The sequence below is a fragment of the Hemiscyllium ocellatum genome, chromosome 39, assembly GCF_020745735.1.
Source record: "Hemiscyllium ocellatum isolate sHemOce1 chromosome 39, sHemOce1.pat.X.cur, whole genome shotgun sequence".
Taxonomy (NCBI): Eukaryota; Metazoa; Chordata; class Chondrichthyes; order Orectolobiformes; family Hemiscylliidae; genus Hemiscyllium; species Hemiscyllium ocellatum.
In genome coordinates, this window is record NC_083439.1 from 31600930 (window position 1) to 31627658 (window position 26729).

At 44.4% G+C, this 26729-nt stretch overlaps 1 protein-coding gene across 1 annotated transcript in view; it reads right to left on the minus strand.

Moving 5' to 3' along the window:
- The window catches only part of bnc1 (basonuclin zinc finger protein 1), a 131388-nt gene that overhangs the window by 10404 nt on the left and 94255 nt on the right, over positions 1–26729 (minus strand). Inside the window, exon 4 of the mRNA XM_060852784.1 lies at positions 5865–7783. Within this exon, the coding sequence (XP_060708767.1) occupies positions 5865–7783 (1919 nt within the window). The remainder of the gene's footprint in view (positions 1–5864; positions 7784–26729) is intronic.

The following is a 26729-nucleotide window of genomic DNA, read 5'->3' on the forward strand; positions in this document are numbered from 1 at the left end:
TCATTTAATCTCTCCTTCAAAATCTTCACCTTTTATTAACCCCGCAGGCTCAATCCAAACTCCTCATCAAGGTACATTTCCTTAGTCAGTTTGCATGAAGCCACTCTAACCTGTTTCATTCTAAATACAGATTTTAACCTCCCTAAGCCTTTCTGTTCACATACTCACCTGTTTATTCTCATGGTCACCCCACTGATCTTGTCAGTACCTGTGGCCTCTCCACTCTCTTGGTCTCACTCTTTAGCAAAACCACCACTGCCATTCTCCAATCAGCTTCCAGTCTCACTTCCTCCCCATCCCCTGGAAAAATGCAATTGTCTCTGAACAAATATAACTGCTTCTCCAAGCTCAGCCTCTGGCTTTCCATTCACCATAGCACTTCAGCAACTGTTTTTCCACTTAACCACTTCTCTATTAACGTTCTTGTCCCCAAGAAAATTGTCACTCAATTCCATCGTGGTTGGGGTCAAGGGAAAGCAGGATAATCACATAAGTGAGAAAGGAACAAAGGATCTGTTACTGAGTGGTTGGAGGTGGCTTACGTAGAATATAAACAGCAGCATTAAACATTTTCTATTGACTTTATGTCAATCATAGAATCCCTACAGTGTGGAAGTCAGCCATTCGGCCTATTAAGCCCACACTGTCTGAAGAACATCCCACCCAGACCCACGTCCCTACCTTATCCCTATAACCTTGTATAGTCCATGGCTAACGCAACTAACCTATATATCCCTGAACACTATGGGCAATTTCCCATGGCCAGCCCACCAAACCTGCACATCTTTGGACTGTGGGAGGAAACCGGAGCACCCGGAGAAAACCCACGCAGACACTGGGAGAATGTGCAAACTCCAGGCATACTGAGACCTGAATCAAACCCAGGTCTCTAACACTGTGAGGCAGCAATGTTAACCATTGAGCCATCGTGCTGCCCTGTCAAGTTATATGGAGTCCTCTGGTATAGAGTTCCTCTTCATGGGGTGGCACAGTGGCTCAGTGGTTAGCACTGCTGCCTCATAGCACCAGGGACCCAGGTTTGATCCTAGCCACTGGTGACTTTCTGGGGAGTTTGCACATTCTCCCCATGTCTGCATGGGTTTTGTTTAGGTGCTCCAGATTCCTCCCACAGTTCAAAGATGTGCAGGGTAGGTGAATTGGCCATGCTAAATTGCCAGGTGCATTAGCCAGAGGGAAATGGGTCTGGGTGGGTTACTCTTCGGAGGGTCGGTGTGGACTTGTTGGGCTGAAGGGCCTGTTTCCACACTGTAGGGAATCTAATGTAATCTAAAAAAGCTTGAATCAACTGGATGAACCATTCAGTCAGGCAGCCTTCCATCCAATCCACACCAAATGATTAAAGTTCTTCGGATCCTCCGTCAAAATAGCTCACTACTCTCGGATCAGCTTGCAATACAAAATTAACTTCCATCAGCAACTCCCTTGTTCATCCCCTCACCTTTTTCACCAACTCTAGCAAACAAGTGTGACAAATTCAGAAATATATTTTTCACTTGGTTTGTGCTAACCTGGTCCACTGTTCTTCCATCACCCGTCAACACCACCCTCTCGGCAACTCCTGGGCATTCTGCTTGAGCTTGTTTTCCACCTTACCTGAAACTTATCATATCCACCAGCTTCATCACTGCTCTCTCATCTCCATTCCCATGAAGCTGGTGTCCATCCTGCTTCCTGACCTGACCTGCATCTGACCCCACACGTTTCCCTTTGAGTTAATCTGCTCTTCAACAAAATCCACCACTGACTTCCTTGTCTTCACAAACTACCTTCCCATTTCTCCCATAAAAGCAAAATACTGTAGATGCTAGTAATTCGCAATAAAACAGAAAACTGTTCCATGCTGTAGCAGGTCTAGGGTTTCCTGGGCCCATCTTAGACTACAGTGTTCCATTGGAGCTCAAAGCAAGGTGGGGGGAGGCACCAGCACATTTGCTGGAAATTTCAGCTATTGCTTCTCTTCCATTTCATCCATCTACCCCAGCACAGAATTTCTTTTTGGGTTCCCTTCTTCCTTGTCATCTGCACGCTGGCTCCCTGGAGACATGATCTGAAGAGATGGGGTCTGTTTCCATATGTCCACTCTTACTCCTCACCCACCTGTCTAAACTCCTTCAGTGCTTCTCAGTTGTGTGTGATTTCTTAGCCAGCACTCAGGCTTGGATCAGTACCAAATTCCTCCATTTTGGGAGCTCCTATCCTTGACCCTGTTATCAATTCCACATCCTTGCCACTAATTCCATCCTTCTCTTTCCAGCCACGATCTACTAGAAGCTTCCATGTGACTTCCAATCTTGTATTGTGCCCATCACAAGGACTGCTAACTTTCCCTTCTGTCTTCCTCTGCTCAGACACTAAGCCAGATGTAACTGCCGCAAAACTCTCCTCGCCAACTCCCAATTCTCAATTCTTTGGACAACACAACCCCTCGTAGTCCGGACTTGTCTTTTCGTACTGTAATCACACCAAGCCTAGCACCCCCCCGCCCTGAACGACTGTTCTTCCACATGAACCACCTGTATTGAAGTCATTCCTTTTAAAATTCTCATCTTGAAATTTCTTTGTGGCTTTATCATCTCTAGCCTCGTCACATCTTGTAAACCCACAACCATCCCGTCCCTCGATTCTCTGCTCTGATTCTCTGCACCCTCCTCATTTCACTTCACGATATCTAAGCCTTCAGCCAATTTGATCACTCGCTCTGGGATTTGCTTCCTGAAACTATACATTCTCCATGTCTATCTCCTCAATTAAGATTCTTCTTACAACCTCTTTAGTCCCTGTCTTCTTTGGCTTACCATTCATTGAATCTGATTACATGTCGGCCTAGCACCCTGGGACATTTTTCTACATCAAAGGAAATTTACAAATGCATGTTGATATTGAGAGCGAGTGATTGAGAGACACATAAAATAAAAGATACAGACTTTCTCAGGCTTGACTGTAAAACCTTTTCACAGTTAGAAAGCTCAAACATTGCTCTCCAGGCATGGAAATGCAGGAGGTGGGAATGTGGCTGTGCCCAGCTCCAGCACATGATGGATAGCTGTTGACTGGGGAGATTAAGGAGACACAGCTGTTCAGGGGGTATGTCAGTGTTATTAATGTCACAAAGTGTGATGATGGAAAAGCACAGCAGGTCAGGCAGCATCCAAGGAGCAGGAGGGTCGATGTATTAGGAATGTGGGGGTGGGGGAGCAGTGCCCATGGGGGCTGAGAGATAAATGGGAGGGGAGTGGGGCTGGGGAGAAGGTAGCTGGGAAGGTGATAGGTAGATACAGGTGGGCAGTAATGGTGATAGGTTGGAGTGGAGGGTGGAGCAGATAGGTGGGAAGGAAGATGGACAGGTAGGACAGTTCAAGAGAGTGGTGCCAAGTTGGAGGCTTGGATCTTGATAAAGTGGGAAGAGGTGAGATGAGGAAACTTGTGAAAACAACGATGATGTGTCGTTAAAGGGTCCCTAGGTGGAAGATGAGGCATTCTTCCTCCAGGCAACGGGTGGCTAGGACTTGCGGTGGAGGAGGCCCTGGACTTGCATGTCTTTGGGCGAGTGGGATGGGGAGTTGAAGTGGTTGGCCACAGGGTGGTGGGGTTGTTGGGTACCTGTGTCTCTAAGATGTTCTACGAAACATTCCTCAAGTTGGCATCCTGTCTCCCTGACGTAGAGGAGCCTGCATTGAGAGCAACGGACACAGTAGATGAGTTGTTCAGGTGTGCAGGAAAATTCCTTCTAGATTTGGAAGGATCCTTTGGAGCCTTGGTTGGAGGTGAGGGGGGGGGGGGGAAGGGTGGGAGCAGGTATGACAGTGTTATTAATGTGACTAAAATAGGATAAAATCAGAAAATCATGGCTCCAGATAGACAGTAATTGGTGGGGGGAGCCTAATCTGGAGTACCAAAACAGAGTTAACCCTCTGTTGATGAGGCCTGCAGGAAGAAAATCTTTGAGTGCCCTTTCAACAGGGATTCCCAGCCTGGCGAATTTGGTTTCACTCATTTGTAAGATGTGGCATTGCCAGCTGGTCAGTATTTATTACCCATCCCTAGTTGCCCTTGAGAAGGTGGTGGTGAGCTGCCATCTTGAACCGCGGCAGTCTACCTGCTGTGGCTTGACCGATAATGCTATTAGAGAGGGAATTCCAGCATTTTACCCCAGTGACAAAGAAGGAACAGAATGAGGGACCAGCACAGAGGAGGTCCTGCACACCAAAGACCCCAGTTTGACAATTACCAGATAACCCTCTCCAAGTGTGAACGCTTGCTGCGATTCCATCCCACAGGAATGAGAACTCCCTCAGCACCTCATCCAAATGGCTATTCCTAATATAAAGTCAGACAGCATGGAAACAGACCCTTCAGTCCAACCAATCCATGTAGAATATAACCCCAAACTGAACTAGTCCCACCTGCCTGCTGCTGGCCCATATCCCTCCAAACATTTCTCATTTGTGTACTAATCCAAGTGTCTTTAAACGTTGTAATTGTACCCACATCCACATCCACCACACGTAAACCACTCTCTGTGTAAAAAAACTTCCTCCTCATATCTTGTTTAAATCTCTCCCCTTAATAATGTGACCATTGATCTTGAAAACCTCCATCCTAGGCAAAAGACAAGAACCACTGACTCTAGCCAGACTCATGATTTTATAAACTTCTATAAGGTCTCCTCTCACCCTCCTATGCTCCAGTCAAAAACATCCCAGCCTTTCTTTATAAACTCAAACTATCCATTCCTGTCAACATCCTGGTAAATGTCTCCCGAAACATCTCCAGCTTTTAATAATATCCTGGGCGACCAGAACTGGTTTCATTAATGTCCTCAACATGATTTCCCAACTCCTGTACTCAATGTGAGTCAATGCAGTGCATTTCTGTTGGTGAGTCAACAGGGAAGGGGACTGAACCCCCCCACACCTCCAACCCCACCCCCTTCCTTCCATTTCTCACAGAAGCTGTGACATCCGGTAACTCAGGGATCAGACTGGATCTTCGTTGAATCCTTACAGTGTGGAAACAGGCCATTTGGCCCAAGAAGTCCACACCGTCCCTCCCAGACCCATTCCCCTAACCTACACATCCCTGAACACGATGGGCAATTTAGCATGGCCAATTCACCCTAACCTGCACATCTTTGGACTGTGGGAGGAAACCTGGAGGGAACCTACGCAGACACAGGGAGAATGCGCAAACTCCACACAGACAGTCATCCAATGCTGGAATCGAACCTGGTGCTGTGAGGCAGCCGTGCTAATCACTGAGCCACTTCTCCTGGAAATTTGGGTTCAGCTCCTCACAGGTTAAATATGCCAGAACAGCAGTTCTCTTTTAAATTTAATCGGGAGCTGAAATTCTGACCTAAAGCCACCCATTGTATATTATTTTAAACAAGTCCTGCGCAAGCCATTTTATTTTGCACCTGAAAGCAATTGGGAGCTTCAATGTTTCTATTAAAACAACGAGGGGGCAAATTTAATGGTGAGCCACTTGAAATATTGATCTCTCTTCAGCCACTATCCTCGTCAACCACGCCCCACCCCCCGCAGTCCAATTTTATTTGCTTCCTGTTCCTCTGCACCTCAGTTACAGCTCGGACTCCCTGGGCTCGAAGCGGGTGGTGCAGCCAAAGTTCCATACAGCTCCGTCTCAGACACAGCCCTGCTTTCTGTACCTGGGCCAGGCACGAGTGCTGTTTGCCAACAGGGGGAATCCAGGCAAAAGGTTCTCAAAACATGCAACTGTGCGACTGCGAGACGACGTGAATCAGTACAGTATTGAACGGAATGCTTTTGGCTTTCGGGAAAAAAAAACAAGACAAAGCAAAAAAAAAGCAACTTTTCACTGACCTGTCCCTACTACGCCTTGAGGGGAAAGCTGCGTTGCAACCTCCAACTGTGCACAGGTGCATCTCCTTTAGATGCACATTTTTGTAATGTAACTTAACACTGTAAGAACTTTTAAACACCTTCTTGCAGACATAGCAATAGTTAGGATTAGAAGTACCCTGATTATCCCCCTTATCTGCGACTGGCTGCAGATATGTGCAGCCATTCACCGCTGGGCTCTCGGTACATGGTGAGCCAGACCTCTGAGGCAGTAATGCACTGCTAAAGCCTCCATTCAGCAGCCTGTACTGCACTTCTTTAGAATTGTTGGTGGGTTGTGACCAACCTTCTGATTTAAATACCAGGCCCTCGCTACTGTCAGGTTCAAACTCCATTCGTTCCTCCCCAGGAGACGAAATGATCACAGTTTTTGCCTGTACATAAGCATCTCCATTTTCCAAGTGGAGGGAGCTGTTGACTGATTTCCCCTCAGTATCTGCTCCAGTGTCGGTAGACATCAAATCAGGCCGCTGCTGCCCTTTGAGGCTTTGCTCATCCAAGTCAGACAAATAACTCAGCCCACTCTCTGTTCTTTCTAAACCATCCTTGCCATGCTGAAACTCACTGTCACTTCTCTGCTGTGCAGTTGCTGCACTGTCAGGAGCTCCCCCTTCGGAGTCCTCTAAGTCTTCCATACTTTCTTTCTCGATTTTAACCGGCATGCTCGATTTCCGGGATTTCTTTTTCGGCACAGGATCTCTTGCAGGAGGCTGCCCTGGGACTGAGGGAGCTGTGACTGGCAAATGTGGGAGGCCGCCTTGGGGGATGGCGAGTTCAGATGGTGGCACCAGGCTGCGATAGAATGGGAGAACCGGCTGAACGGTCTTCAGGTTTTGAAACATGTTGCTGTGCCCGGCATTGGGAATGCCAGTCTGAACGCTGTTCTGAGGGGCTGGCTCTGCACGGGGGTTATCAAACCCTGAAAGTGACCGGGCATCGGTGCCAAGGCAGTTGCTGATGTTGAGCTTCCTGTTATTGACTTGGATGACTGTTGTCAAGGAGCAGTTTCTCAGATCTTTGTCACGGGTGTTTTTCATGGTTGGCATGTGAAGCCTGGGGTTGGGATTGGAGCTGTGGCGATTACGGCTACGCAGGGAACTAAAGACCATATTGCAACCTTCCACTGTGCACCTGTGCTTAATCTTCAGGTGAACAGCATTGTAATGAATCTTTAATGTGCCTTTATCATAAAAAGTCTTTTCACATGCACTGCAGTAAACACGCCCCTTGCTTGTTAAGGAACCGGCTTTCTCTATGGATTTCACTCTGACATGAGAAGGCACATACAGTTGCTCGACATCGTGTTTCGGTGTTACACTGAGTGCAGGGGATGCCACGGCACTGGACTCATTGGTGGACTTATTCTTTGTATCGTGGTGAATACCATCTTGGGAGTTCTGGCTGGTTGCCTCAGGACTCGGGAAAGAGTCAGCTTGGGCGTTCGAAAGGAAACTCTTGCTGAGGGGAACGGGAATGTCTTGCTTGGTTTCTCGTGGCCTGTCTTGAGACTGATCAAGGAGGAAACTGTTGGGAGACGCCCCCAGCAGAGGCATTGGGATAGGATTAAAGAACTGGAATGGCAGCATAAACGCCAGATTGTTCACAATGTTCTCAAAGTGATGAGTGCTGCTGGCATTGATTTTCTCAGGCTGGGTGACGAGCGCAGGGTTTCGGGTTTGGTTGCTGCTTTCTATAAAGGTTCGGATGTCAGAGTTAGTTTTGGTCGGTGGGACGACAACAGCATGTCCCTCCTTCTCCTGAATTGCCATGAGTTCAACGATGGATTTGGTCTCTCCGAAACGAAGGAATTGGTTGAGGGAGACCATTTCTTCCTCGTAGGTCATTATGCTCCACCGATCAAGTACTTTTCCTGAGGCATCCTGCAACACAAGAATTGGCATGGAATAAAACTCTAAAGTAGTTTGGCATGATATACTTTATTGACAATGTCTGTTTCCTTACGGGTGATGGGCACCATCTCCATTGGCACACGGCAAAGTGCTGTGGGCAAAGACTCAAGATTTTCTAGTTTATGTGGGCACCTAGCAATCAGTACAGATTCAGAATGTCATCCCTATTACATCAGCTCCAGCAAACAATGGACTTGTTTTTAAACAAGCATTTCCTCTGGCTCCCATGTAATGTGACAATTGACAATTAGATTAGATTCCCTACAGTGTGGAAACAGGCCCTTTGGCCCAACAAGTCCACACCCAGACCCAATTCCCTCTGACTAATGCACCTAACACTATGAGTAAAAAATGAGGTCTGCAGATGCTGGAGATCACAGCTGCAAATGTGTTGCTGGTCAAAGCACAGCAGGTTAGGCAGCATCTCAGGAATAGAGAATTCGACGTTTCGAGCATAAGCCCTTCATCAGGAATACCTAACACTATGGGCAAAGTTTGAGAGAAGATTTGTAGCTCGGGTGCTCGTTGTTGTGGTTCTGTTCGCCGAGCTGGGAGTTTGTGTTGCAGACGTTTCGTCCCCTGTCTAGGTGACATCCTCAATGCTTGGGAGCCTCCTGTGAAGCGCTTCTGTGATCTTTCCTTTGGCGTTTATAGTGATTTGAATTTGCCGCTTCCAGTTGTCAGTTCCAGCTGTCCGCTGCAGTGGTTGGTATATTGGGTCCAGGTCGATGTGTTTATTGATTGAATCTGTGGATGAGTGCCATGCCTCTAGGAATTCCCTGGCTGTTCTCTCACATATGCACTCATCCACAGATTCAATCAATAAGCACATCAACCTGGACCCAATATACCGACCACTACAATGGACAGCTGGAAATGACAACCAGAAGCAGCAGATTCAAACCACTACAAATGCCGGAGGAAAGATCACAGAAGCGCTTCACAGGAGGCTCCCAAGCACTGAGGATGTCACCTAGACAGAGGACGAAACGTCTGCAACAGAAATTCCCAGCTCGGCGAACAGAACCACAACTATGGGCAATTTAACACGGCCACTTCACCTAACCTGCATATCTTTGGACTATGGGAGGAAACTGGAGCACCCGGAGGAAACCCACGCAGACATGGGGAGAATGTGCAAACTCCACACAGACAGTCGCTCAAGGCTGGAATCGAACCTGGGACCCTGGTGCTGTGAGGCAGCTGTGCTAACCAGAGCCACTGTGCCACCCCAAATTAACTCGAATGTTTCAAATACACAAAGAGCCAGTCAAACATTCTTGTTTCATTTGGATGAGCTTTAGCAAATTTCACTCAAGCTGCTGTAAGGAACAAATATTAATACATGGTGTGAGGTAGAGTATGACAAAGGCACAATTAAATCATAACAATCCCACGGGAATTATACATCTTTATCCCATCATCAATGCTGCGAGGTTAAGGATGGGGCTGGCTTTCTCTCTCAGCTCTCGCTCTTTGCCAGCTGAGGCAAGATGAACTATTCAGGATTGGAAAAATGGTGCGGAAAAATACTATCTTTCTTCGGGTCAACTTACCACTTCAAGAGGATGCTCCACCTTTAGAGAGGAAACTGAAAACTCAAAATAAGTGCTCACATGAGTTGAATGAACATTGATATAAATCACCTAGCTTGCTTAAAGTCCCAAGGTAACATGATTCAACATTTAACAACAGATATAACATCTACCTAAATAACTAACTAACCCAGTGAGTATTTATAACCAGCTGACAGGCTTTGAGGTGACTCCGAAAGCATTGAGACATATCGCAAACTGGATGAGTTTTGGAAGATAATTTAAGGATGCAGGTGTGACAACACTACGGCCTTAAGAGGTCGATATTGTCCTGTATTTGTTTATGAAGAGAGGTTGAGACAGAGGTACAGAGCAGCCTGCATCAAGCCAATAAAGTAAACAGCTTGTGAGACCGTGGTTCTTTTAAAAGTTGGAAGAATAGAAGCAGTGAATTGGGAGGGGGCGGGGGTGGGGGGGTGGGGAGGGGAGGGGATCAAGCTACCACAGAACCAGGATTTTACTTTAACTTTCAGTAGCAGTTGCTGGGGTCTTGAAGCTGATGTCCTCTTTCTATTACAGCCAAAAGTTGGGGGTTCTCTTCCTGCTGCTAGAATTGTATATAAGATAATCTATTTTACTGAATTTGCCTTTGCTAAGGGTGTGTTTATGGGATGCTACTATATTGGAACAGTTACTGCTTAGGAATTAACTAATCTATTATTCTATTAAGTTTTCCAGTAAAGTTAAGGTGAGACAATTCTTCTTCCTTTTATTTGGATTATAACTATAGTAAAGAATAAAGTGTGTTTTGCTTCAAGCTTGGTAGTTTGGCCAAACGAATTACATCTAGAACACGATGCCTTACACTTTCCCACTCAAAACAAGAAAAGGTTGGAGTCTAGGGTATCTTCTTAATATATTTTGAGGGGTTTGGTCTGGTCCATAACATAGGTTTGATGGTTTAGACTGCGTTACCAATGATGGGACTGAGATGAGGCTAGAGGGCAGGGAAAGGGGAGAGGGAGAGCATTGCAGCAGAGGTTTAGGTTACAACAAGCGGCTGGATAGGCCTGGTACTTCTTTTCGCTGGCACATAGAGGTTGAGGGCTGACCAGACGGAGGTTTAAAAAATCATGAGTGCTGTAGATTGGACTAATGATAAGTGTCTTTTCCCTCGGTTAGGGGATTTCAAGATTAAGGGGAGTATTTTAAAGGTGAGAGGAGAGAGATTTTAAAAAGACACGAGAGGTAAATTTTTACAGAGGGTGTGGAATGAATTACCTGAGGAAGTGGTGGATGCAGGCATAGTTACAACGTTTAAAAGACACTTAAATGAGTACATGAATAGGAAAAGTTTGGAGAGATTTGGGCCAGGAGCAGGCAGGTGGGACTAGTATAGTTTGGGATTATGGTTGGCATGGATTGGTTGGACCCAAGGGTCTGTTTCTGTGCTGTATGACCCTATGACCAGCCTCAGTGGAAGTTGTACACTGGGAATGTGTTGCTGGTTAAAGCACAGCAGGTTAGGCAGCATCCAAGGAATAGGAAATTCGACGTTTCGGGCATAAGCCCTTCATCAGGAAGCCCTGATGAAGGGCTCATGCCCGAAACGTCGAATTTCCTATTCCTTGGATGCTGCCTAACCTGCTGTGCTTTAACCAGCAACACATTTTCAGCTGTGATCTCCAGCATCTGCAGACCTCATTTTTTACCCGTTGTACACTGGGACACAGGGAGGAAGAAAGGCATGCCGACAGCATGAGAGAATATGTAAATAAGGATGAGGATCTGAAAAATGATGCACTGGAGCTAACTAACTCAGAGGTGATGGAAATCAGCAAATGGAAATGATGGAAAGATGTACAAAATAGATAGATAACAGAATTACATCAGCTGGAATCTGTGCGGAATCAGGTTTGGGAAGTAAAAAAAACTGTTTCTAGCAAAATAAAACCAAAACAGCTGAGGAGGTGTAATCTCGAGGGGGTAAATGACATCCATGAGAGTTTCAACACTGAGGGAAGAAATGTGATGTCGAGTTTCTGCCTGTGCTGTTTAAAGGGACTGTGTAATTAGAGTTCCACATGGACAGGGTTTGACATTCAATACTGGATCCTGAGAGATCTTGGTAGAGTGTCTGTGCAGAGCATGCTTCCTGTTACGGGTGACTCCAGAGCTAAGGGGCTACAGAGGGATCACCCATAGGGATGAGGTAAAATTGTTTTTCATAAGGGGTCTGAGAACTCTCTGAAATTCAGTGGAGAGGTGGACAGCTTCTTGGGAAGCAAAGATGGATGTTGAAAGGTTATTAGGAGTGGCTGGGAATCTGGATTTGAGGTTACAGTAAGATCAGACATACTCTTTTTTAATCAAGGGGCCAAAGTGCTTGCTTCCTTTCCTTGTTGGTGTTGCCTTCACCCTGCCCAAGGAGGGATTGCAAGCTGCAGTCTCTGGGTTCTGAATACTTCTTCTTGGGTAACAAGGGACACCAGCTGGGATGAATCCAAAACAGTTTCAGACTTCTCTATTCACTTGCAAGTCTTGTGGATATTGTTGTTGGCATCTATTTTACTGAATTTGCCTTTGCTAAGGGTGTGTTTATGGAATGCTACTATATCGGAACAGATACTGCTTAGGAATTAACTAATCTATTATTCTATTAAGTTTTCCAGTAGAGTTCAGGTGAGACAATTCTTCTTCCTTTTGTTTGGATTATAACTATAGTAAAGAATAAAATGTGTCTTGCTTCAAGCTTGGTAGTTTGGCCAAACGAATTACATCTAGAACACAATGCCTTACACTTTCCCACTCAAAATAAGAAAAGGTTGGAGTCTAGGGTATCTTCTTAATATATTTTGAGGGGTTTGGTCTGGTCCATAACATAGGTTTGATGGTTTAGACTACGTTACCAATGATGGGACTGAGATGTTGCTAGAGGGCAGGGAAAGGGGAGAGGGCAAAGGGAGGGACAGCAAAACAGGACAGTTCTACCTCAGGTTGGGCCACAGCTTTCAGTTACTGACATTAACAGAGCCAGCGAAACCAGGTAGGTTCTGACAAAGGAAAAGATTGTCTTCGGATATCAGATGAAGGAAAACGGAGGTGTGGTCCTCACTGTGACAATAATAATTGCACTCATATAGCACCTTTAACACAGTAAAGCATCACAAGGAGCTCCACATCAGACCAAACTTGGCCATTAATGAAAGCATGTCTTTCTCAAAACTGATGCAACAAATTCATTTTGCATCTCTCCATCTCCTGAGGATCAACAAATACATGAACTCATTGATCTTTAAGGGGGCTAATTCTCTCCTCCAGTTGTTCTTTTGCTCTTAATGTACTTGTGAAATCTCTTTGGATTAGCCTTGGCAGATCAGGTTAAGGTTACCTCATATCCCCTCTTTGTCTTCCTGATCTCCCTCTTAAGAATACCCCTTACAATCTTTATAATCTTCAGAGATTCATTTGATCACAGTTATCTATATTTAATATGTGATTCTTTCTTATTCTTGACTAGAATCTCAATATCTTTATTCATTCAATGTTTCCTACACTTATCAGCTTTAGCCTTCACTCTAACAGGAACATAATGCCTCCGAGCTCTCATTATCACACTTTTGAATGCCTCCCACTTGTCAGTCAAGAACTTTGGAAATTCTTGTCTCATATCTTTAAAGTTTGCTTTACTCCGAGTTAAGAAATTTAATTTTTTATCCTTTTCCATAAGTATTTTAAAATTAATAAAATTATGATCACTAGTCCCAAAGTGTTCCCCTACTCACATGTCAATCATTGGCCCAGTCTTATTTCCCAAGAGAAGGTCAAGTTTTGATCCTTTTCTAGTAGGTACATTTACAGTTTGATTAAAAAAAAATTTCTTGAACGCATTCAAACAAATTCATCACCGTCCAAGCCTTTAACACCAAGGCAGACCCAGTCAATGTTTGGAAAATTAAAATCCCCTACTATTACAACAGTATTATTCTTAGATATAGCTGAGATCTCTCCACATATTTGTTCCTCAATTTCCCTCTGACTACTGGGAGATCTATAGTACAATCCCATCAAGGTGATCATCCCTTTCTTAGTTCTAATTTCTACACATATAGCTTCACTTTATGATCCCTCAGAAATATTCTCTCCAATCAATTTTCCTTAATCAAAAACATCACATCCCTTCTCTCTTGCTTCCTTTTCTATCCTTCCTATAGCATTTAAAACCTAGCCCTCTCCATCCGTCAGCCACGTTTCTGTAATAGCTACGACGTCTCAGTTCCATGTTCCCAAACATGCCCTGAGTTCACCTGTAAGATCCTTTGTATTGAAATCAATCCCGTTTAATTCTTCAGAGTTACCTCATTCTCTGACTTGCTGTTGTCTGCCTTTGCAAATTGAATTGCCCTTTTCTGATTCAGAAGCACCCTCTTGTGTCTTTCTATTTGCACTGCTACAGAGGAACTTCCCCCCACCCCCCGCCATCCCAGTTGCTTTTAGGCTACTGCATGGCCTGCAATTTGGAGGCACCAATGTTGAAAAGGGCGAGAAAGTAGTAATGGAGTGAACATTTCAGCGTAGGATCAAGGCTGCTGAAAGCATGACCACCAAGAGTGCAGCAATTGAAAATGTGGATGCAGAAGAGGCCAGAATTGGAGATATCTCTATGGTTACAGAACCAGGGCAGGAAGTTACAGGGAGGGGCAAGAGCCTGGCCCATAACTCTCCCAATCTTTCCTATTTATGTACTTACCTACGTGCCTTTGAAACATTTTAACTGTACCCACATCCATCACTTCCTCAGGAAGTCCATTCCACACACAAATCACCCTCTGTGGAAAAGGTTTGTCCCTCATGTCTTCCTTAAATCTCTCTCCTCTATTCTTAAAATCATGCCCCCTAATCTTGAAACCCTCCATCCCTAGGCAAGAGACACCTACATTAACACTACCTATACACCACATGATTTTGTAAAACGCTATAAGGTTACCTCTCAACCTCCTCTGCAAAACAAATGTGAACATTTCCTGTCCCAGAGGATGGACCAAATTGAAAAATGAAGGATTCTCTGAGGATACCTCTTCATCCCCATTGGTTAATTGTATATTTCTTCCATTGCATTGAAGCTGTTGGACACAATTTTCACCAAGGTAGACGGAACCAGGCATGAGGGAGGAAACAGATGCTGATACATCCAGGTTGCAATTTAATGTTAGCCATCGACCGTTTTCCTTCTATGATTCATAACAACACGTTTTGAGGAAGTCAGTGGGACTTACTGCACGGTATAATGAACAGACTTCCTTAATGCTGAGAATCAGGGATTCATTGGATTTCATTCAGGATTTTCAAACTCAATATTACAACCTCACCAAAACAAAATTTGCTGAAAACCACATTCTATTATGAGCCTGTTTTCCTGCATCAAAGGCCATATGAAAGACATTATGACACATTTCATGCTAAATTCTTAGAAATCAGTTAAGTCATTTCAGCAATTATTTACAACACAGTTACTTCTCTCAGACAAGAGTTCCTGACTTAGCAGTTCTTAGCATCTTTGGGGAACAGCTTTTATTAACAATCAACTTTCTACCCTTTTCAAAAAAAGATACTAATCAATTAGATGAGTATTAATGACAGTGGTAACATGGTCACTATTAGACCAGCTTTTGATTCCAGATTATTATTGAATATGAATTTCACCATTAGAATTCTTGACTCCAGAACATTTTTGTGGGACTTGGGATTACGAGTGCCACCACTTCCACAAAATTCTGATGTTCTGCCAAATGAGCTAATCTATCACCTTATTGTAGAGTCCAGAGACATACTGCACAGAAACAGACCCTCTGGTCCAACCAGTCCCAAACGAAACTAGTCCCACCTGCCTGCTCCTGGCCCATACCCATACGTCTCCCAATCTTTCCTATTTATGTACTTATCGAAGTGCCTTTTAAACATTTTAACTGTACCCACATCCACCACTTCCTCAAGAAGTCCATTCCACACACAAACCACCCTCTGTGTAAAAGGTTTGTCCCTCACCTCTTCTTTAATCTCTCTCCTGTATTCTTAAAATCATGCCTCCTAATCTTGAAACCCTCCATCCTGGGCAAAAGACACCTCCCATTAACCCTATCTATACACCACATGATTTTCTAAACTGTTAAAAAGTTACCTCTCAACTTCCTACGCTCCAGTCTTTCTTAATAACTCAAATCTTCCACACCTGGCAACATCCTGGTAAATGTCTTCTGAACCCTCTTCAGCTTAATAATATCCTTCCTATAGCAGGACAACCAGAACTGGACACATCAGTGATGCTTGTTACCCAAAGTTATACATACATCGTTCATGAGTGATGCTTATTTTGAACCAACCATAAGCCACGTATTCCTTTGATGATACTTCAAAGCTTCAAATACTGAACTATTCAATAATTGAACATGACATGGCTCAACTCTCCAATATATCCGGGTCTTTCTATATTTGATCAGCCTTTTCCACTTTTGTTGCCATTTTGGTATTTTCTACTAGCCAAACTCTCTTCCCAACAACCAGGTGCCTATTGATGCAAGCAACTGCAGTCTTCATATCAGCTAAACAATGAAGGGAAATGTTAGTCAGCATTAAGGTCCAGCCATTTAAAACTAAACTTAGAATAATTTGAAGAAATAAAGAGAATTCTATGAATCATGGCTTAAAATGTGGAAACTACAATAACCTATGCCAAAAAGTGGTCATTATTTTCTCACAATCATTACTATTGTTTCAGAACAATAAGACCACCTCAGCTCCTTACAATAAAATGGGAGAATTCACTAAGCGTAAACTCTGTCTGAAAGAGAGTCATAAAGGGAGCTACTACCTGTTCAGACATTAGTGAAAGTATCTCACAACTGAACTCTGGGAGCAAGGAATTTTGATTTGTTCTTTTTTCATTGAACTGCCTTCTTGAACCACTGTAGTCTATTTCATATTGGTAGACCCACAATGCTTTATTCCTGTTTACCCTTCCTATTCACATGCCCGTCCAGATGTCTTTTAAATGTTGTAATTGTACCAGCCTCTTTACTTCCTCTGGCAGCTCATTCCATTCATGTACCACCCTCTGTGTGAAAAAGTAGCCCCTTAGGCCCCTTTTAAGTCTTTTCCCCTCTCACCTTAAACCTATGTGCTTAGACTTAGACTTACAGTGTGGAAACAGGCCCTTCGGCCCAACAAGTCCACACCGACCCGCCGAAGCGCAACCCACCCATACCCCTACATTTTACCGCTTACCTAACACTACGGGCAATTTAGCTTGGCCAATTCACCTGACCCGCACATCTTTGTGACTGTGGGAGGAAACCGGAGCACCCGGAGGAAACCCACGCAGACACGGGGAGAACGTGCAAACTCCACACAGTCAGTCGCCTGAGTCGGGAATTGAACCCGGGTCTACAGGCGCTGTGAGGCAGCAGTGCTAACCACTGTGCCACCGTGCCGCCCGTGCTCTAGCTGGGAGTGAAGGTAACCTATGAGAAGGACGCAGTGGTAGCTCAGTGTGATTTGGACAGGTTGAGTGAGAGGGTAAAAAGCATGCCAGATGAAGTAGATTACTGATAAATGAGAAGTTATCCAGAAACAGGAAGGCAAGTTATTGATTGTCCGAATGGTGATGGATGGGGAAAGGGGGTGGGGTTGCAATGGGACCTGGGTGCCCTTGTACACCAGTCACCGAAGGTAAGTATACAGGTGCAGCAGGTGGACAAGAAGGCAAATGGTGGCTTCCATACCGAGAGGATCTGAATACAGGAGCAGGGATGTCTTGCTGCAATTGTACAGGGCCTTGGTGAGACCACATCTGGAGAATTGTATGTGGTTTTGGTTTCCTTATCTGAGGAAGGATGTTCTAGCCACAGATGGAGTGCCGAGAAAGTTTACCAGTCTGATTAAAGGGATGGCAGGACTGTTGTATGAAGAGAGCCATTGAATCGGTTACGACTATACTCACTGGACCTCTCATAGGAATCCATTAACATTCTAATAGGACTCGACAGAGTCAATGCAGAAAGGATGTTCCTGATGACTGGGAGTCCAGAACCAGGGGGGTCACAGTCTAATGATATGGGGCGGGCCATTTGGGACTGAGATGAGGAGAAATGTCTTCACACAGAGAGTGGTGAGCCTCTGGAATTCTGTATTACAGAAAGCAGTTGAGGCTAAATTTTGAATGTTTTCAAGAAGAAGTCAGATATAGTTCTAAAGGGGTCAAAGAGAATGGGAAGAAAATGGGAACAGGGAACTGAGTTGGATGATCATATTGAATGGGAAAGCAGACTCAAAGAGCTGAATGGCCTAACCCCGCTCCTGTTTTCTATGTTTCCCATTTTCAGCTTCAATAAGCAATGGGTGACATTGATTAGGGAAGCAAATGCATGGGGTGGATTCCCACTTGCCTTCCTCATTACACTTTGTAGGAATCACTGGGCCATTTTCCAAAGTATCCTCCTGCTGCTGTAAGCAACTATTGTCTGTTAGAGTCACTAAAGGAGCATTTCTTGCTGTGTCCCTGCAGTAATGGGCCTGGAAGATTGCTGACAGCTCGGGAAAACAGCCTGCTCACAGCTAAACCCAGCATTCTTGGATAAAACAGAAACTATTGCCCATTTAAATAATGTAAATTCCTTCCTTGGAGGAGGGGGTTAGAGGGATCGATTGCCATGCTGACTGACAAACTCACCCAGGGTGAAATCTGGCAAAGGGTGACTGATATCAACATCTCCATCTGACATCACTCCCAGGAGATTTAACTCCCAGCTTGGACCCAAACCTGTCTAGAAAAGAAAATTTAGTCCCATAGACCCCCCCCCCCCCCATAGCCTATTTTCTCACTGAGCTCTATAACATCAGCAAATTGAACTGTTATGTGGTGAAGAAGTGACCTGAAGACCATAACCAAATAAAGTATCAGCTGCCTGAAAGTACACAAATATGTCCTGCAGGGAAATTTGCATTTGATTTCCGAGTAATATAGACACTGCAAATGCCTCTAAATTAAATCAACAAGAACTAATTCTGAGTTATTGATAGAAGAACACCCATAAAAGGAAGTTTACTGAAACACAATTTACAGCCAATATCTGGATAATGTTGGCAACATTCTGTTCCATTTATTATTTTGTCTTTCCAATCGGCAATATTTTGGATACCATGATGGCTTGGTGGTTAGCACTGCTGTCTCGCAACACCAGGGACTGGGTTCGATTTCACCCTCGGACAACCGTCTGTGTGGAATTTGCACATTGTCTGCATGGGCTTCCTCCAGGTGTTCTGGTTTTCTCCTGCAGTCCAAAGATGTGCCAGTTAGGTAGACATGGCCATGCTAAATTACCCATAGCATCCAGGGATGTGTAGGCTGGGTGGATTAGCCATAGGAAATACAGGGTTACTGGGATGGGATGCTCTTTGGAGGGTTAGTATGGGCCAAATGGCCTGCTTCCACACTGTAAGGATTCAATGGGAGTATTCACTCCTGAAAACTGGACATTGAATGTTTCTTTTTTCTCAGGAGATGAATGATTGTCCGTTTGGATGCTCATGAGAATAGGGGGCCAGTTAGCCCAGTTGGCTGCAAGGCACAGTGTCACCAACAGTGTAGGTTCAATTGCCAGGCTGGCTGAGGTTACCTCAAAGGTAGCTCTCTTTCCCAAACACACCCCTCACCTCAGCTGTGGTGACCCTAAGGCTACTCTCTAATGGGAGAGCAGCCCCATGGTTTGATAGGATTATGGTGACTTAACTCTTGACAGCAGTTGCAACAGGTTCAACCATGAGTTGAAATGGTGCTGCTAGTACATACGGAATAATTGGAAGTCAAAAAGTTGAGATCGAACAAATCAGGGACAAGGGTTTTTACTGCTGGAAGTAACATTGTGTATTCTTATCTGGGGAGTTCTTATCAGGCTGTCCTGAGAAAGTAGTCTTCTCCAGATAGACAATGGACTGGAGGAAGATGGAACGAAGAGTTTCATAATATCTCAGCTAGAGAGCAAGTTACAACCCTTTGTGTTTTAATGAGATGGACCCATTCTGTGCCAGCAGCCTTTCTGTCTTCTGGTATCAGTGAACCATCCCCAATTGTCACAGTAGTATACTTTTTATCTAAGTAATTAATGTACCAACCGCTGCTTCTGAACAAACTCCAGAAACGATCAGAAAATTGCTACAAATCATCGACTGCCTATATTAGGTAACTGTGATCACAAACATGCTAAAATCAACAGTATCAAAGGCAAGGTCAAATATTCAACTTCTGATGATTAGTTGGTGAAGGAGAAAACCAGAAGTCAATCTTTACTCCATTTTAGATTTATTCTTAAAGGATTGGCTTCTAACTCTCCCCAGTGTCAAAATGTCCCTCAAAATAAGGTCAGTTAATGGAATTAACTCAGGAACTGCTCCAATCAGGGGCAATATAACAGAAAGCAAAATTACAAAGGAAACTTGTCAAATTAGAATAGCTTTCCAGGGCTACTGATGCACTCCAGCTCCTGTGATGAAAGGCCTCAGCAGGCCCAAGAGAAGGTGGGAAAGTAGGAAAGTGGGCAGGCAGGAAGGGGGTGGGGTGGGGAGGGGACATCCAAGTGTTCCCAATCTCCCAATCATAAAGATTACTGCTGCAATGGGGTCTAGGCTCACTGGATAGATAGGCTGTCAATCTGAATGGCTTTTACCTAAAGGAGCCAATCAGATGTTTAGACCATCTTAATTGACAGGCAAATCAGCCAATGACAGCTACTTTTCTGAACAGCTCCATTCATTTGACCAGCTTTCCCTCCTGCTGTACTGACGTCATGTCACATCTGGGGGAGTGCAGTTTTTTTTTCATTTTGGATTTTGCTGGAGTATGAGGTGAGTAAAAGCAAAACCATGTACCTTAGCCCTATCTGGCCTCCTTTCTCTTGATGGTGTGTGGCTTGGGCTATGTCTTTCCTGATCAAACACCTGCAGGCCCCTGACAGAGAATGAGAGCATGTGGGAGAGAGTCAGGATTTGGGGGGGGGGATCAGAGTAGAGAAGGAAGCCTGTGTGTTGGAGAGAGAGTTAGTGGGGAAGAGAACTGGAATTAGAATTAGATTTTATTGTAGCCTATGTTGAAAAGTGTACAATGTTGCTATTTCTGGTGCCATCTTAGGTACATAGGTACATAGGTACATAGGTACCTAGGTATAAAATATTAGATAAAAGGAAAAGAAATAAGGAAATATAGTTAAAAGTTCAACATTAAAGTCCTTCTTGCTATAAAGTAGAAAAATAAAGAGAAAGTCAAAAATTCAATGTTTTGGTCCTTAAGTGCTTAGCTATGCTGGGATGTGAGAGTGGGAGAGGATAACTTGAGTAATGAATGGATGGAAGGAAGGCAGAACTTTTGATGGACTTTATAAAGGATATGGAAAATATAAACTGTAGGGAAATAGACGGTGACATCTTTCAAAATGTCCAGATTACAGAGGAGGAACTTCTGGATGTCTTGAAATGCGTAAAGGTGGATAAATCCCCAGGACCTGATTGGGTGTACTCTAGAACTCTGTGGAAAGCTAGAGAAGTGATTGCTGGGCCTCTTGCTGAGATACCTGTATCATTGATAATCATAGGTGAGGTTCTGGAAGACTGGAGGTTAGCTAATGTGGTGCCACTGTTTAAGAAAGGTAGTAAGGACAAGCCAGGGAACTATAGACCATTGAGCCTGATGTTGGTGGTGGGCACGTTGTTGTAGGGAATCCTGAGGAACAGGATGTACATGTATTTGGAAAGGCAAGGACTGATTAGGGATAGTCAACATGGCTTTGTGTGTGGGAGATTAGATTAGATTACTTACAGTGTGGAAACAGGCCCTACGGCCCAATAAGTCCACACCGACCCGCCGAAGCGCAACCCACCCATACCCCTACATTAACCCCTTACCTAACACTACGGGCAATTTAGCATGGCCAATTCACCTGACCCGCACATCTTTAGACTGTGGGAGGAAACCGGAGCACCCGGAGGAAACCCACGCAGACACAGGGAGAACGTGCAAACTCCGCACAGTCGCCTGAGTCGGGAATTGAACCCGACAGCAGTGCTAACCACTGTGCCACCATGTCTCTCAAACTTGATTGAGTTTTTTGAAGAAGTAACAAAGAGGATTGATGAGAGCAGATGGTAGCTGTGATCTATATGGAATTCAGTAAGGTGTTTGACAAGGTTCCCATGGGAGACTGATTAGCAAGGTTAGTTCTCCTGGAATACAGGGAGAACTAGTTATTTGGATACAGAACTGGCTCAAAGGTAGAAGACAGAGGGTGGTGGTGGAGGGTTGTTTTTCAGACTGGAGGCCTGTGACCAGTGGAGTGCCACAAGGATCAGTGCTGGGTCCTCTACTTGTCATTTATATAAATGATTTGGATGTGAGCACAAGAGGTACAGTTAATAAGTTTGCAGATGACACCAAAGTTGGAGGTATAGTGGACAGCGAAGAGGGTTACCTCAGATTACAACAGGATCTTGACCAGATGGGGCAATGGGCTGAGAAGTGGCAGATGGAGTTTAATTTAGATAAATGTGAGGTGCTGCATTTTGGGAAAGCAAATCTAGCAGGACTTATACACTTAATGGTAAACTCCTAGGAAGTGTTGCTGAACAAAGAGACCTTGGAGTGCAGGTTCATAGCTCATTGAAAGTGGAGTCACAGGCAGATATGCTTTCTTTTATTGGTCAAGGTATTGAGTACAGGAGTTGGGAGGTCATGTTGCAGCTGTACATGATATTGGTTAGGTCACTGTTGGAATATTGTGTGCAATTCTAGTCTCCTTCCTGTTGGAAAGATGTTGTGAAACTTGAAAGGGTTCAGAAAAGATTTATAAGGATGTTGCTAGGGTGGAGGATTTGAGCTATAGGCAGAGGCTGAACAGGCTGGGGCTGTTTTCCCTGGAGTGTCGGAGGCTGAAGGGTGACCTTTCAGAGATTTACAAAATTATGAGGGGCATGGATAGGGTAAATAGACAAAGTCTTTTCCCTGAAGTGGGGGAGTCCAGAAGTATAGCATAGGCTTATGGTGAGAGGGGAAAGATATTAAAGGGACCCAAGGGGCAGCTTTTCCACATAAAGGGTGGTACGTGTATGGAATGAGCTGCCAGAGGAAGTGGTGGAGGCTGGTACAATTGCAACATTTAAGAGGCATTTGGATGGGTATATGAATAGGAAGGGTTTGGAGGGATATGGGCCAGGTGCTGGCGGTTGGGATATCTGGTCAGCATGGACGGGTTGGACCGAAGGGTCGGTTTCCATGCTGTACGTCTCTATGATTCTAAATGAAGGCACAGAATAGAGAAGTCAAGATGTTCTGCAAAACTGATATAAAACTACTCCACTCTACTGTGGCACAGTTACCAATTTTTTACCACAATTTAGTATAAGGAGGAGGATTCCATAGGGAGGGAGGAAGAACTGGTGAGGCACAGAGATCCATGGCTTCTCTCCCTGGCTCTCAGGCTCCAAATGAACCATGGGCACAGTATGCTGCCTCTCCAGGGTCCTGCAGGTACAGCCATCACCAAGGAAGGGAAGCAGTTAATCACATTTAATGACTCTTGACCCTCAACTTCTTGTGCTGGGGTCTGTTAATGTGCACTTTAGTTTAAGCTTGGGAATGGTCTAGTGTTTACTGATACCTTGATTAGTTTAATTTGTTTTCTGCAAAAAAAATAATTGACAAGTTACCCATAATACTTAAAGAGACAGTGCAACAAAACAACTTTTAAAGCAAACTTGACTGAATTCTAGAAGATTTACCAAATTGGTTCCTGGGATGGCCTGGACTGATGTATGAGGAGAAATAGGACTGTCCTCTTGAGTCAGTTGGGACTACCTTCCCGAGTCAGTTGGGACTGTATTCACTGGAGTTAGAAGAATGAGGGAGGATCTCACAGAAACCCACAAAGTTCTAAAAGGATTAAACAGGTTAGATGCAGGATGGATGCCCCAATGGTGGGGGCGTCCAGAACCAAGGCTCCTAGTTTAAGGGCTGAAAAATGTGTTGCTGGAAAAGCGCAGCAGGTCAGGCAGCATCCAAGGAGCAGGAGAATCGACGTTTTGGGCATAAGCTGGAGAAATCTGCACTCATCCCTTGTGGTTGGAGGGTTCCTAGGCGACTTCTCCAGCTTCCTCATCCTCCCCCCGCCCCCCCCCCAACCTTGTGTCAGTCCCAACCCTCGGACTCAGCACCACCTTCTTGACCTGCAATCTTCTTCCTGACCTCTCCGCCCCCACCCCCTCCCCGGCCTATCACCCTCACCTTAACCTCCTTCCACCTATCGCATTCCCAATGTCCCTCACACAATTCCCTCCTCCCTACGTTTTATCTCAGCCCGCTTGGCACACCCTCCTCATTCCTGAAGAAGGGCTTATACCCAAAATGTCGATTCTCCTGCTCCTTTGATGCTGCCTGACCTGCTGCGCTTTTCCAGCAACACATTTTTCAGCTCTGATCTCCAGCATCTGCAGTCCTCACTTTCTCCTCACCCCTTAAGGGTAAGGGTAAACCTTTTAGGACTGGGATAAGGAGTAATTTGTTCACCCAGAGAGTCGGTCTGTGGAATTCACTACCACAGAAAGGGGGTGAGGCCAAAGCATTGCCTGTTTTCAAAAGTTAGGTAATTCTTAACTCTTGTGGCGAAAGGGATATGGGGGAAGGGTGGGATTAGAGTATGAAGCTCAATAATCAGCCATGATCATATTGAATGGTGGAACAGGTTTGAGGGGCTGAATAGTCTATGCCTGCTCCTATCTTCCACATGATCAGATTTGAATCAAAGCCCCTACAGCTATAGCCCTGACCTTCAAATTACTTGACTAGCATTACCACAATGCCAACAGCCTCCAGTAAGTCTTCAGGAGATATTTTTTGGGACTTGTAGCTGGATGTACTAGCTCAAATGTAGGATCTCTTAAACAAGACTGTAGATAATTTCCAAGTCAATATTATTTCCATACCTCTGGAGCAGGTTTGACTTGAATCCAGTTCTCCTGGCTCACAGGAACAATAAGTTCAATTTCTTTTTATTTTGGTAAACTACCATTAAATCACTTGGTCAATAATTAAAAAAAACAAATAATAACGTAGAAGCACTAAGGGCATTACTGCAATTACTAAAATTAGGGGAGGGTAGGACGAGCGATAAGTGTTGAAAATATTTCCTAATTAACGTGTTGAAAGATACTTCAACGTACACAACCACTGCACAAGAGCCCTATTCAACTTGTACTCATTGGGACAATTCCCAAGAATATGACTTCAAGGGAAAATCCAATGTTGAGATATTTTTAGGTTCGGATGTGTTAAAATACATCCCCAGTGAGAATCGAGCCCAGGTCTCCCACACCAAATGGAAGAGTTAATGCCTCTGAATGCACACTGCTGGGATACCTGGTTGTGGTGTGACTTAAACTCGTGCCTGAATCCAGCACCATTGACTACTCTGCAACATTATCCCAAGAGCATGGAGATATTTTTCATCAACTGTTTCAGGGATATTAGGACACCCCTCTGGAGCAGGTGGGACTTGAAACCAGAACTTCTAGCTCCGAGGTAGGGATATTACCGCTTCACCAGTCACCTAATAAAAGAACACTGCTTTTTTCCCTGTATGGCATCTGTAATTCAATTATCACTGACAGAAATAAGATAGTGAAAATGGAGAGAAATTCCCTCTGGGATTCTGTAACACGTACCCAATGAATATCCTCCCACTGTATATCTCTAACTTTCTTTGTTCATCATACAAAATAATAGAGACCAGTGAGTTCTGAGTTTGGCATGTTTATTATTTAAAAATGCATCTAGGTGCGCACCTGTCTCTAAGAGAACAGGATGTACTGAAGAACTTTAGCAGTGTGTAAAATGCTATCCAGGGATGGAACTGTGCTTAGATTTACAGAAATGTGGACTGTCCTGACAATGAATTCAGCTTATCATCATTCACTGGTGGATGAATATTATAGAACTGATCCAATTATGTCTCAACTCTTAATGTTAAATGTCCTTGGAGGTATGCTTGCCTGCCCTCGACATTCAAATGCCCCAGCACAAGAAGTTGAGGGTCAGGAGTCATTAAATGTGATTAACTGCTTCCCTTCCTTGGTGACGGCTGTACCTGCAGGACCCTGGAGAGGCAGCATAGTGTGTCCATGGTTCATTTGGAGCCTGAGAGCCAGGGAGAGAAGCCATGGATCTTTGTGCCTCACCAGTTCTTCCTCCCTCCATATGGAATCCTCCTCCTTACACTAAGGAGGTTCTTTGAAAAGTGAGGTTCTTCCCTGTATGTCACCTGCAAAATTTACTTATCACTGACAAAAACCAAGATAGTGAAAATTAGGGGAAAATGTAGCAGTGGAATTCAATCCATAGAGAAAATCAGAACCAGATTAGGGCACACAATTGTTTGTTTTGCAGTTTACACTGATTTATTTTTCCAAACCTTCAAAATTGTCAGCCACCTTCCCACCGTGACTAAAATCCATTGTCTCCACCCCCAATCAGACTCCCATTAAGTTAAAGCCTGTCAGAATAAAGACATAGAACAATACAGCACAGAACAGGCCATTTGGCCCTCGATGTTGCACGGACCTGTGAACTATTTTCAGCTCGACCCCCTACACTATCCCATCATCCTCCACGAGCTTATTTAAGGATTTTTAAATCTCTCTAATGTGGCTGAGTTGACTACATTAGCAGGTAGGGCATTCTGCACCCTTACCACTCTCTGCATAAAGATAAGCTGGACCTCTCTAGGAATAAGTGTTTCTCTGCACATTCTTCTTTAGGCTGTCAGTGGTGGATTTTGGAAGCAGAAAACTTCTATTGTGATAGTGGTGGATTCAGTAAAGATGATTCCACTGAATGAAAAGAGATGTTGGGGAGATTGGCATTTATATGGTGCCAGGCAATGTTACTTGAGAATGCTACTTGTCACTTTTTGATAACAACACATACATATGTTATTCCAGTTCAAAGATCCACTTGGAGCTACAATTACAGTCAGAATAATTATCGCCTCAAGGACAGAAGTTCCCAATCTCTCGACCAGAATAATGAGCTAGATCGTCCAGTCACTGGACTAATGAAGACCAGTTGTAAGACACTGAGACACTGTCGAAGTCCTAATGTGTTCACAAATGTGGCAATTGCTTGGGAAGACCAACTTCCCCAATCCAAGATTCGGAAACCTGGGACACCTCCATGATTAACCTGCATAGTTACCCTGGAAATATTAGTCAGGTTAAAACCTAACCAAAGTCCTGGAGGCTGTCAAACTTTCCCCAATTGCACATATAATCACCCTTGACCACACAACAAC